This window comes from Elaeis guineensis, chromosome 5 (genome assembly GCF_000442705.2).
Source record: "Elaeis guineensis isolate ETL-2024a chromosome 5, EG11, whole genome shotgun sequence".
Classification (NCBI taxonomy): domain Eukaryota; kingdom Viridiplantae; phylum Streptophyta; class Magnoliopsida; order Arecales; family Arecaceae; genus Elaeis; species Elaeis guineensis.
Genome location: NC_025997.2, coordinates 7,085,917 through 7,098,374, shown reverse-complemented (window position 1 = coordinate 7,098,374; position 12,458 = coordinate 7,085,917). Strand labels below are relative to the sequence as shown.

General features: G+C 36.8%; 2 protein-coding genes and 1 non-coding gene across 6 annotated transcripts in view; 2 read left to right on the top strand and 1 right to left on the bottom strand.

Annotated features, from left to right (window-relative positions):
• The first annotated feature begins 2,823 nt into the window (after window positions 1–2,823).
• On the top strand, window positions 2,824–6,731 carry LOC105044722 (ferritin-3, chloroplastic). Of its 4 annotated transcripts, XM_010922709.4 has the most exons (10): window positions 2,831–3,354; window positions 3,913–3,996; window positions 4,086–4,146; window positions 4,241–4,328; window positions 5,006–5,078; window positions 5,180–5,208; window positions 5,334–5,395; window positions 5,496–5,561; window positions 6,369–6,432; window positions 6,525–6,731. In XM_010922709.4, the coding sequence occupies exons 1-10, from the start codon at window positions 2,933–2,935 to the stop codon at window positions 6,581–6,583; spliced, it is 1,008 nt and encodes a 335-aa protein (XP_010921011.1). In that variant the 5' UTR covers window positions 2,831–2,932; the 3' UTR covers window positions 6,584–6,731. The 4 variants fall into 4 exon arrangements, 3 of the variants coding, with proteins under 3 accessions (XP_073113395.1, XP_010921011.1, XP_010921012.1); XR_002164643.3 differs by lacking the exon at window positions 5,180–5,208; XM_010922710.4 differs by lacking the exons at window positions 5,006–5,078; window positions 5,180–5,208 and having other exon boundaries at window positions 2,846–3,354.
• A 1,094-nt stretch (window positions 6,732–7,825) lies between these two features.
• On the bottom strand, window positions 7,826–7,898 carry TRNAK-CUU (transfer RNA lysine (anticodon CUU)). The gene has a single exon. It is a non-coding gene; the product is annotated as a tRNA-Lys (tRNA).
• Window positions 7,899–11,479: 3,581 nt separating this feature from the next.
• Window positions 11,480–12,458, top strand: part of LOC105045077 (transcription factor MYB35) — a 1,624-nt gene continuing 645 nt past the window's right edge. Inside the window, 2 exon segments of the mRNA XM_010923243.2 lie at window positions 11,480–11,612; window positions 11,811–11,940. Coding sequence (XP_010921545.2) covers window positions 11,480–11,612; window positions 11,811–11,940 — 263 coding nt within the window.

Sequence of the window (12,458 nt, the reverse complement as noted above, 5' to 3'; positions counted from 1 at the left end):
GTTATGCATGGTTAACAAAAAAGAAATAATTCTTTACTACATGATTGTCTATTAAGTATGTTGTAGTATAAAAGGAAGGACATCATTAGTCTTATATTGGTTATGAGTCCAGGGAGAATCTGTGTTATATAAGAAGGGATCACTCTTTCTAGATGAGGCATCTTTTGAAGGACAAAATCATAAAACCCATAAGCCAGAAGGGACAATACTTCATATATCGAGCTATTAGCTCTTGGCATCTTCCGTCTGTACACAGACTCTTCATATAAGACATCTTTTGAAAGACCAAATCATAAGATTCATGGATCAAAGTAGACAATATCTTACATATCAAGCGATGAGCTTTTGGCTGCAACAGAATATGCTCTCATTTCCATCCTTAAGGGTGGCAGCCAAATAAGTTTTTCTTTGAGTATCCGGCTTATCCAAAATCTAATAGGATTAATTTAGCAAAACTCTATAAAAATTGAAAGAATTTTAGAATTTAAAATTAAAATTTATTTAAATTTAAGGAGGATTTGAAATTTGACCTTTAGATAATCATTGTTCGAACAAAATTTTAGTTGTATTAAGATCACCATGCAAAGGGATAAATTTTTTTGTTCCCTCTATTTTCTCCTTTTCTGTAATTCTAGGGTGGATACTCAACCTGATCTAAATAATCTGGTTTGAATGGTCAATCATTAGCTGCTTGTTTTAGTGAGATAAAGTCTAGAGTAAGAAAGTCTCGCGATCCTTCTTTTTTCCTGTTCGTTATACTTGGTCGTTCGTTCATACCTTTTATATCCTTGGTCTCACTGCATTTGTTATTCCGCCTGATGTCTGTATTTTCCCTAAGCTGGGTCATCTTTGTTTGCTGCTTACTGTTGCCATATTTAAGCAGCAACAGTGTCTTTTGGGCTGTATCTTTGACTATATTATGTTAATGAAGTACTTATTTCTATCAAAAAAAAATAATAATAATAATAATAATGATCAATCAGGAAGGTTCGAACATCGGACTAAGTTTACTGATTTTTTTGATTGGAAGGATTTGAATTTCTATATCAATTTTTAATTGGACTTGAGATGGATTTGGGATGTAGGATTATAAACGGATTTGGGAAACCAATTGCCGTATGCTTGCACCAATTACTTGGAATATAATGCTTTAAATAAAAATACCCCCCCCCCCAGCAAAATGCCAAATTCTCTCAGGTCATGGAATTAATTAATATCCAGCCATATACTTTCATCTCAAAATTCAAGTAAATTGATCCTTAATACCCTTATCATGAGTAATACAACAACAGCTTGGAGTGAGTTGATGAGATTCACAAGAGGTGGTGAAATTATGATATGCTCGAAACTCAATAGCATTATGAATGAGCATGAACTTGTTCACCCAATTATAATAAATTGCGGTCACGACAATCTTCAAGTCTGCTAGAGCAAATAAATGCTCACCCATCCGTCCAAAAGCCTCATGCCTCCACCCCTAATAGCTTTTCCATTATTACCAAAAAAAACACCTTTCAGTTGCATCTTATGAATTTCTAAAAAGTAATTTAAAGACAGCAATTCATACTTCATGAATAACAAGGCACAAAACACATCATCCGGGTCCTAAAATTGCAGCAAATCACAGTACATGGCCAAGATGAAGGAGCAGCATCACGGGATTAACAACACTGTTGGTAAAAAAAAATTATTTTTTTAAAATAAATATTAAAAATTAATAAAATATAACTTTTTTTTTTACTATACATCTTATAGGGACATATGGTATGGAGTGATTCATTCAAAATCAAGGATGATATGAATAGAGATGATGAAATCATCATATATAGTTGCATCATGATGATTTTATATGGCATTGATCTCAAATCACTTTTACTCCTCAAATCACCTCTCTATCTGATGATGGGATATCTATTTTTGAGGTTGGAACTCCAAAATCACCCCCAAATAATGATTTCAGATTGAAATATAAGAACAAAAATACCTCTTAGTCTAGTAAAAAAATTTGATATATCAATATACCATTAATATATTATATCAATATTCTATATATGATATTATATTATATTTAATATTATATATTATATTATGATATATATCATAATATAATATATTATTATCCTATTATGATTAAATGATAATTTTAAATTAGAATAAAAATATCTTATTATACTTTATGTTTATATAGTAAAAATATTTAATATATTACTTCTATATATTATTTTTTAATAAAAATAAATCTTCATATTAATAGATAATATACTATAAGTATAAATAAAAATATTGATTCTATAATAATAATCAATATATTTTTATAGGATTAATAATTTATAAGACTAATAAATATATTTTTATAAAATCTATCCATTACCAATATATTAAAAAATATATTAATATTTTATTTATAATTTATTATATATAATTAATAAAAATATTTTTATGAAATATATTATAATTAATTTTGATATTATATATCTTGAATTTTTAAAAAATAGTAAATAGATTACTCATGAATATTTGAGAATTTTAAATTACTGTACCATGATTTATCAAACTCAATAAATTTAGATCGTCGATGATCAAATCATCGTATGATTTAGATTACTGGCGTGATGATCGCAATAGATCACCAAACGCTGCCTATGTGATTTTTGTTCCCGTGTACTTGAGGTGGGACAAATGCCCAATGGAAAAATTGAAAGCAATCGAGGGGAAAAAAAGAAAAAATCCCAAGGCCGGCGCGGATATCACTCCCGGGATACCTCAACGCCAACCGAACACACACGCTAACCTCAGTTGGAACCGAATTCCAGCCTCGAACCCTCTAAAAACTTCCAAACATCTACTCGCCGTGATATCATAAACCCCTTGACCTCGCTCTCCGTGATATCATAAACCCCTTGACCGCTCTCACTCACGACTCTCCTCACCTATGTTAACCACTTCCTCACCACTCGCTCCACCGCTCTGCTCCTCTCTCTCACATCCCTTTCCCCGTTTTGTTTCCCGTCCTGTCTCTCTCTATAAACCCAACAAGAAAGCCATGCTTTTGAGAGCTTCTACCGCTTTATCCTTTCGCTCCTCATCCTCCTCGGCGTCTCCGGCCGCCGCCCTCGGTGTCGTCGCCGGTTCTTATCCCAGCTCTGTTCTGAGGTTGCCAAGTGGCAGGTGGAATGGGTCGGTGGCGGCCATGAAGGCCGGCGGTTCCAACCGCCGGCCTATGACCGGGGTGGTTTTCGAGCCCTTTGAGGAGCTGAAGCAGGAGCTGGCCCTCGTGCCCACCATGCCCGACCTGTCCCTCGCCCGTCAGAAGTACTCCAACGACTGCGAGGCCGCGCTCAACGAGCAGATCAAGTGGGATTTCTCCCTTTTCTAACAATTTCCTGTCGATTTTTCTTTCTTCCGTATCGTGTGTTTTGAAGGGGGAAAAAATCCGGTCTTTTTTCACTCTTTTTGCCCAGTTCCCAAACGGTAGCATCAAGATCCGATTTTTACTGATCAAGAGTTTTAGGAAACCAATCCATTTTTTTTAAAAAAAAACTTAATTTTTGCTTTCATTATGTTTTCTTCATATAGATTTTGATGAAAGGAAAGGGATTTGTGCGTTTTTTAATTGCTTAGTTTTTCTCCTTTAGTGGCCTTGCAAGTGTCTGTTAATCCCCTGTTTTAACTTTTTATTTCCCAATTTCTTTCCTTTTTGGCCCATAATTGCAAAAGAGTGAATGGATTCTTAGAAATTTTCAAGACCTCGGACAAAATTTATCCCTCTGATTTGTTCACATGTTTTCGGAAAGATATACTTCTGGTGCATAACGCTTTCTGTAATCTTTTTTTGCTTCTTATACAATTGCGAGCTTTTTCCATCTTTGGATCTATTTCTAATAATTGGATTGCTTTGTGCTTTGGAGACAGTGTTGAATACAACATTTCTTATGTCTATCATGCAATGTTTGCATACTTTGACCGGGACAACGTTGCTCTAAAAGGCCTCGCCAAGTCAGCTCCCGATCAACCCCACATCCTTTCTCATCTTTCTTTCCATTCGTTACGGCTATTTTAGAATCTTATCATCTCCATGCTTTCAGGTTTTTCAGGGAGTCAAGTGAGGAAGAACGAGAGCATGCGGAGAAGCTAATGGTGTACCAGGTTTTTTGCCCATCTTTTCTCTCTAATTGAAGCATAACACCTTCTGAAGCATAAGGTTCCGAAATTTCTAATTTTTCTAATCTATTACTGTCAGAATAAGCGTGGAGGTAGAGTGAAGCTCCAGTCAATTTTGATGCCACTGAGTGAGTTTGATCACTCTGAGAAAGGAGATGCATTGTATGGTAAGTTGGTAATATCCATTTCATGTGTCATGTCGATAACTCAGTGCAGATCAGTCTGTGTGCTTGTTCCCTTCTTGATTGCCATGAGAATGGATATATATACATTGCTTTGGAACTTCCATATGTTTTTTTTTTTAATTTTTTTTAAAAAAAAAAAAGAAATTTTGGCATTCATACCATGTCCATTTCTTGCCTTTTTACATATGTATGTAAAGCAAGACATGCATTCACACAAGTAATTAACATTTAAGAAGTTCAGCATTCATTTCATGAAAACATCTTACCATAGCTGTGGTATATAGAGTTGGTGCCTTCTGAAATATTAGGGCTGTGTGTATCGCTATCATAGCCGGTGCATAATGCTGTTCTTCCTCTGCAAACTTGACATCACACCAGCTAATAAGTGGTGAGCTAGATGAGTGTACAGTGTACTAGCCGAATTAAAACGTTTGACACTGATTTAAAAGGTGATGGTGCTTTTAACTTTATCTAGTACAAAGTATTGATTATTGGCACTGCGTGTTATTTCTAGGCCAATAAAGGTATGATACCATACCTGGTGGTATATCAAATAACGCAAGTTATGTAGTGCATGTTTTATGACCTGTTGTCAACTTGTGGAATTGTGGTAAGATAAGTGTTTGCATGATAAAACTGTGGCAGCTAATTTGGTGCAGGAATAAAGCAGTTGCAGTACCCAACCAGTACCGGATGGTCTTCGTTTCCATCAAAATCTGCACATGTTCTCCTGTACAGTTTTCTTTTTGTCTTATTTTTTTCTTTTTCGGTGGAAACATATGTCATCTTTCTCAAGAAATACTTGGATTAAAATGTGCTATTTTAGTGCACAGGTTTTGTTGGTTCGGGCTGTTTAGCGATGGTACTTGATTTCTCTCATTGGAGAAGTCCCCTCATTATGTGCATGTTATAGGCGCACCATACTCTAGTATTCTAGAAAGACAACACTTTTCTTGAGCTCTGATTTCTTGTTCTTTCTTGGTTCAGCAATGGAGCTTGCGTTGTCTCTTGAGAAGTTGACCAATGAGAAGCTTCTTAATTTACATAGTGTAAGGGACTTCAATCTCTTGTTAGATTGATTATTTGCACCCTGTCCAATGGCAATCTGGAAATTGATTTTATTTTTATCATACATCTTTGGATGAATAGGTAGCATCACGGAGCAACGATGTTCAGATGGTGGATTTCATTGAGAACCAGTTTTTGGGCGAGCAGGTGAAGCCTAAATTTGGATCTGTTCTTTTGAGTTCTTCTCTTTTACTTCTCCTTTCCCCGTTTTTAGGGACAAGTTGAGAATTATTGCACTTCGAAATCACATCACTCCATTGTTCAGTATTTGTAATCCAAGTATGGAACCATTGAGTCACATCTTTGAAATGTCATTAGCTGTATGAGTACGGATTGAATGAGACAGACCAACCACAAAATTAATCGCTTTGGTGTGGCCAGAAGCAGACCATAATTTATAATTTAAATGCTAATTGGAGCAAAATATTTGTTTTTGAGCTTTTACTCCTGAAGTTGGAGTTAAGGCCCGCCCTAAAAAGGTATGCACATATTGTGTAGAAGAGATGGTACCACAGTATCTAAATGTAGCAATGATGCACTCTAACAATCAGATACTAAGCATTGTGTCATTCCCACATTGGATGATAGGGGGTGCTACATGGGCATATAAACGTGAGCTGGCCGTCCTCCTAGTAGCTAGTTTTTTGGTCTGTTGGTCCGTCGGGCCCAGTATGCGTTGTCATCTGGGTCCCTCATAAAGATATCAGTGTCATACCCCTCAAAAACAAAAATAAAAAGATTTCCATCCTCACGAGGAGCCAATCTATGATGAGGGCGTAACGAGGTTGGGTGGGGTCGATTGTGATTGGTGTAATTGATTGATGAGGAGGTGCTACATGGTTTATAAATGTGAGCAGCTCCTCCATCTAATAGTTTAAGTTTTTTGAGTTGCAAGTCCATGATAATGGTCTGCTATTATTGTTTTAATTTTTCATATTTTTTTTCTATATTCAGGTAGAATCCATAAAGAAGATTTCTGAATATGTTGCTCAGCTTCGAAGGGTGGGCAAAGGACATGGTAGGATTTATATGAAGATATTTCAAATCATTCTGTGAGGTCTCAAAGGTTCTTGTATGTGACTCAACTTTTTTATTGGAATTTTTTTGCAGGAGTTTGGCATTTTGATCAGATGCTTCTCCATCAAGAAGAAGAGGTTGTAGTTGCTTGATGAATCAGGAAGTGTTTTTCTGTTTTAGGTTTGAAGAGTTGTTCAGTGGGTTTCTTCTTTCTGTCAATGCTGAGGTCGTGGGTGTTATTAATTAATGCTATGTATCAGACGTTCTTCACTTAGGTAATGCAATAATGTCAGTGTGAAATCCAAGTGCAAATACTACATTGGAAAAGGGAATCCAAGTAGAAATCCAGGGAACAGACAACTGAGCTGAGCAAGGAACCACTCTTGAGACAGCTGAAAGCCACAAAGATGAAATCTTGTAATATAGTCTTTGCTAGCCAAAATTTGTGGGATCAGTTGTATTTATTGTGTGCAAGTATCATTTTCCAAGGCAGTTCAATATTTAAGGCTACCAACAACACTACCAATACCAGAGAGAAGGAGACCACGGCATTAACCCATTTCAAAGGCAAAAAAAAAAAAAAAATGTAGTAGTTCACAATCCATTTTAACTTAAAACAAAAATGAGGTTGGTCGATTTGGCTTATCTTTTGATGATTAATTGACTTTCAGCAAGCAAGACAGACCTGCATTTAGCCTGGCGAATGTGTTGCTCCTTGGTTGAAGTGGTAAAAGTATGACTTACATTTACCTTGGCTAGCCAATTCCACTGTCATCCGTGGCGCTAAATTAGTAATTACTATGGTTTGGTTTCCTTTTTTCCGGAGGGTACCCTGTGCTTTTGTTGAAGAAAGGATTTGTGAGTTTAGGCTAAGTAATAGAGAACAATAGAATTGTACCTTTTTCTTTTTCTTTTCTTTTTTTTTTTCCCAGAAGAAGCTTATAGCGGGGTTAGCCATTGCTTAATCTTTAGGTTAGCTGTCCAGAGGTAAATATATTAAGGTTGTGGTTGAGAATGGCGTCAGGGCAGAGATCACAACCCCATATCCACTTCGTATTTTTACTATTTTAGGTAGGTGGACGTAGTTTTCAACAAATATATAATGAAGCAAAGAAATTAGTCTTGTGCCAGGTATGCATTAGAAACATTTCCCAACCTATCCTAGATTGGTACCTAGTGTCCATGGATCAGCTGTCTCTACTCCCTGGGAAACATAAGGATATTTTGCCCGTCAGTGATTGTTGTGTTAAATACTCCCCCCCCCCCCCCCCTTTTTTTTTTTTTGGCAAATGAGGACTAGTGCAGTAGTAATGACGGAAAAAAAGGATATATATATATTTTTTTTCCAGACGTTTATGTGGAAAGGTTTGTTAAAAAGGAAAAAAAAAGTGATACGCCCACCGTGGGGCTCGAACCCACGACCACAAGGTTAAGAGCCTTGCGCTCTACCGACTGAGCTAGACGGGCCGATAAAATGGCGGGAAAGTTTTTTATACTTCATTGTATTCAGCACAAGAGCTTAGCCATCTCTTTCCGTGGCTGTAGCGAGTGGGAAGACCTTCGGTGGAGTGAATCAACTCCCACGCGACTCGGATATTCTTGTACCCACCACATCTCTCTATGTCTTTATGCTTTTTACCAATCCATCCCCATCTACAACTGATTAAATTATATTTATATATATATATATAGAGAGAGAGAGAGAGAGCTAAACCTATATAATCAAACTATGGGACTAGCTTCGAACATTACATACCTCCATTGTTCCTCTGTTATTCTTGAGGCTAAGCTTAAGATGGCATGCGTTGGTTGGAGAAGGAAGCCTTTCTTGAGTAACCTGAGCAATCTCTCCATCTCCTCCAGTATCCACCATCTGCTCCTAGCCTTTGTGGGCTTTTTATTATTAGCCAAAAATACGATCTCCAACATTAGAGCAAAAAGCTGTGCAGATCTGGAAAAAGAACAAAGAAGCCAGTGAAAAAAAGAAACCAACATTAGGGATGATGAGAAAAACTTCATTGCAATGATGGTACCGCAATCAAATTTATCACAGCAGAACATTTGCATTTTATCGATTGCCGTATATTTCACTGGTTCTCATGATGACACCCCACACTGCCTCATCAATTTTGATTTTTGATTGACTTGTTACAAGTTTGACATGATATCACATTGCAATGAATATTTATTCGGAGATGGGATGCACTCGAAGAGCACCATATGAAAGAATATCCATAATTTTTACTTTAATCTCGGCTGTGTCATTAAAATTGATGAAAGTGCCCTTTTCTTCTGTTTGTGGTTAGATTGCCCGGATCCTTGCAAATTTGTGCCGGGCATTGAAGAGAAGTGCTCAGCGATGAACCACAACCAAGTGTGTATCAAAGAGCATTCCCTATCAAATATGACAATATTATAGTACGAATGGTTCTTGTGAATGTCCTGATAATAAAAGAGTAATTAATGCACCACAACTGCTCTGATGGTAGCACCCCTTACCATTTGGGCAAGAGGATTGGGTAAGTCCCGATGGAGTGCCCTCAGTTTGTCTTGGCTGGGACCTTGGCTTGACCTAGATGGGATGGGATAGATATATGATAATTGGTGGGATCAGGCCAAAAAAATAATATAAACAACGTTAATGCTATTGAGCATCTATCTTTTCCTCGCTCGGCTATGATATAATTTGTTAGAGCTAATGTAGCATATGTTGATTACCATCAAACATAGACCCAAATAAGGAGATAGGGGAGTGTCATAAATTGTTCTCCGGAAAATTAATAAGATTACTTCACATTAATGTTAGCTGTCATAACTTTAGTGAATAGGGGCTTTTTCTAATGGTCACACATGTCTTTACAGTAATAAGAGATTTAGGACTCAATTTTTAGATAGTTGATACCAAGCTCTAGCATACTGACCTATACCTATTTGTGTTGGCCCTATCATACAATACTAGTAAGGCATTAATATAGCACTGAGGTTCGATTTGGTATCCGAGTCTAATTATTCTGGACTAGTGAAATTGCCCCATACAGTCAGCTATTGTCCTGAAACTAAGAATGTGTATCATATTCCCTTGATTTGTACCATTAAGTTTTGGGAGATACCATGTTAGAAGTTAAAAAAGAAGAGGAGTTAGAAACTATCTTAGTGCGAGATGTGTAATGTATCATGTCAATCGATTGTACCACACCAAATTAGTAACCTATTAGTGTGGTGTCCGATATTGAGATTGTGGATCTTGGTTTATCCCCAAAGTCTTAATCTAGATAATTATAGTATATGATTGAGTCTCCCTCTCGCTTTCTCCCAAAAGAATATTATGCATAAATTATTGACAATCTAACTGAATAAACTAAGCCAAACTAATTTCAAACTCGTGGCAAAATCCATCCTTAGACACCAATTGCAAAACAAGAACTAGAGAGGAAAAAATCCAAAATATAAAAGAAAAGCTTACATGATGCTTGACGATGAATTGGAAAACTAGGACAAGTGCTAGCCAACCTGCATCAAGCTACACCCTCTTCAAAACTGCCACCATCTCTTACCTAGTCCCAATTGCGAACAATCATCTCCCGTTGTCTGGAAAGAGATTACCTTGAAATCTGGAAGATATGCATGTTCTTATAACCAGAGTTGATTGGGGAGGAATTATGTGTGATCAAGTGTTGATAAATTGTTTCACATGCTCCTCAAGACAGTCAATCACCCACTCTACCAAATTATCAAGTTTCATGGCTTCTCTCTGTAGTAAACACATAATGTTCTTCTCTGATGTTTTAGAAAATAATGAAACTGCATTAAATTAAGATGATGCCTATCGCTCCATCAGAACAGAGGCTTGACCTTCAATCCACTTTATATTCTCAAAATGTTGAAAACAGGGAAATACCGATGATCAACCAGGTATGGTGTTCTGAGATTTTGGGTTCAACAGTTAAGAAGATCGGCTTTTTAACTCTTAATGCAATGGGAGGTCTTATCTGCAAATCTAGTGCTTTGTTTCATGTTGCACTGGACTTAGTACACTACATTACCTTCATGTATTCCCAATCCCATGTGATAAGCTATAGGATTAAGTTTTATCCTTTGTATGTTAATACGTTTTGTATGGCGGTTTGGTTATACTGTGGCAGCACTTTATCTCTCGTACTCTATCGTTATATTAAATGAAGTGGGTTGCTGCTATTTCTACCAAAAAAAAGAAAATGAAACATCCAGCTTTTAAAAATTGATATGCATTGCATTTTGGTTCAATATAAACTATGCTTGATTATTTCACTGATTCGGGTGGGTGAGGCAGCCTAACAAAGATACGTATGTACGTATGCATGCATGCACGTACGTACGTATATGTATGCATGTGTTTGTGCATGTTTGTGTGTATGTATGCGTGTATATGTGTATGTATGTATGTATGTGTGTGTGTGTGTGTATGTGTATGCTATCAGCCTACCTATATATCTGTTAATTTCTATGACATAAAGCCCAATGGTGACAGCAAATATGTCGTGAAAATTTCATGTGAAACTTGTGAAAATGACTCACATGTAGGGAAAACAATATAATGAAGTAATATTTTTTGTTGTTGTTGGCAAAAGACAATATAATGAAGTAATCAGACTAAAAAAGGTACATATTTTACTAAGCGTAACCAAATAACCCACCCGAATTGTACCTGACTTAACGCTCCCTTCTAGCCAAGCATTTTTGAAGTGTGTAGGTGGGGTTGGAGACTGAAATCATAAGCCTTTTCCCGCATCGCATCTCAAACGGTTTCTGGAGTGATGACAATAATCATGCCATCATTAGATAAATGAGGGGGAATCTCATGCTTTTCTTGCTTCCCTCTTCTTAAAACTTCGAAAGCAACCTCCTCACTTACTACATCTCTCTCCTTATCCCCCCTTCAGAGTGATCCCAAAAGAGGTCTCGTCTTACATCACCATTACTTCTCTCGTTTGAGCTGAAGCTTTCTTTCTTCTTTTAGTTGACGTTTTACTAATTGCATGCTAACAATTTCATGTTATATTAGGGCTGAGATGGGGAGGCCTCCGTGCTGTGATAGATTGAACGTGAAGAGAGGTCCTTGGACGGCGGAGGAGGACGCAAAGCTGCTTGCCTACACTTCTACCCACGGGACTGGGAACTGGACTTCTGTTCCAAAGAAAGCAGGTCAATATGCATATATGACTCCATATTCTCTTCAAAGTATCCTCTCAAAAAGAAAAAAGGAAAGAAAAAGAAAAAGGAAAAAAAAAAAAAAAATCTTCTTTTCAGAGTAGATTGTCACAGCACGGTATAATTGTCTCATAAGAAACTTTAGAATTCTTAGTTTTGTTTCAGTGATACGTGATAAATGAGGTGTTACAGGACTGAAGAGATGTGGGAAGAGCTGTAGGCTGAGATGGACTAATTATCTGAGGCCTAATCTGAAGCACGAGGGTTTCACTCCTGAAGAGGAAGAGCTTATTATAACCCTCCATGCAACCATAGGAAGCAGGTAAAGTGCGCATCACTATTTATGGTAGTATTTGACCTACTTATATTTATTTTTGTTGCAGCATTCTCTTGTTGAGTTCCTGCTTTCGTAGACCTCCAGATTGGCATATTTAATGGATTCTAGTTGCAGTTATGAACATATCAATCTAACGTTGGCCAATGCTGATTGTAGCTAACATCTTTCTTATATATAGTCGGAGATGGAAAGGGAATAGACTTTAAAAAGGAGTAGTGGAGATCAGACATAGAATGAATCTAGAGAAATTGAAACGATAGATGAAATAATGGAGAGCAGAAAAAAACTGATGAGCCTATATATGTCATAACAACCTTATCGTAACGTCCACATAAGAGAGAGAAACTAACTGTACGCCAGCCGTACACTACTGTTATGCGTTTGTATTTGATTTCTCGCAGGCCACGATTATGATATGGGTACCTTAAACAATAACTTCAAAAAAGGAAAAGGAAAAAAAAAAAAAAAGAAGAAGAATAGTGTCAATATGGCGACACTAAAAG

Excerpts from the sequence above, each read along its gene's own strand:
- LOC105044722 (XM_010922709.4), top strand. The coding sequence starts at position 2,933 with ATGTTAACCACTTCCTCACCACTCGCTCCACCGCTCTGCTCCTCTCTC. Across the intron at positions 3,355-3,912 it reads GCGCTCAACGAGCAGATCAA|TGTTGAATACAACATTTCTT; the intron begins GTGGGATTTCTC and ends CTTTGGAGACAG. Across the intron at positions 4,329-5,005 it reads GAAAGGAGATGCATTGTATG|GAATAAAGCAGTTGCAGTAC; the intron begins GTAAGTTGGTAA and ends AATTTGGTGCAG.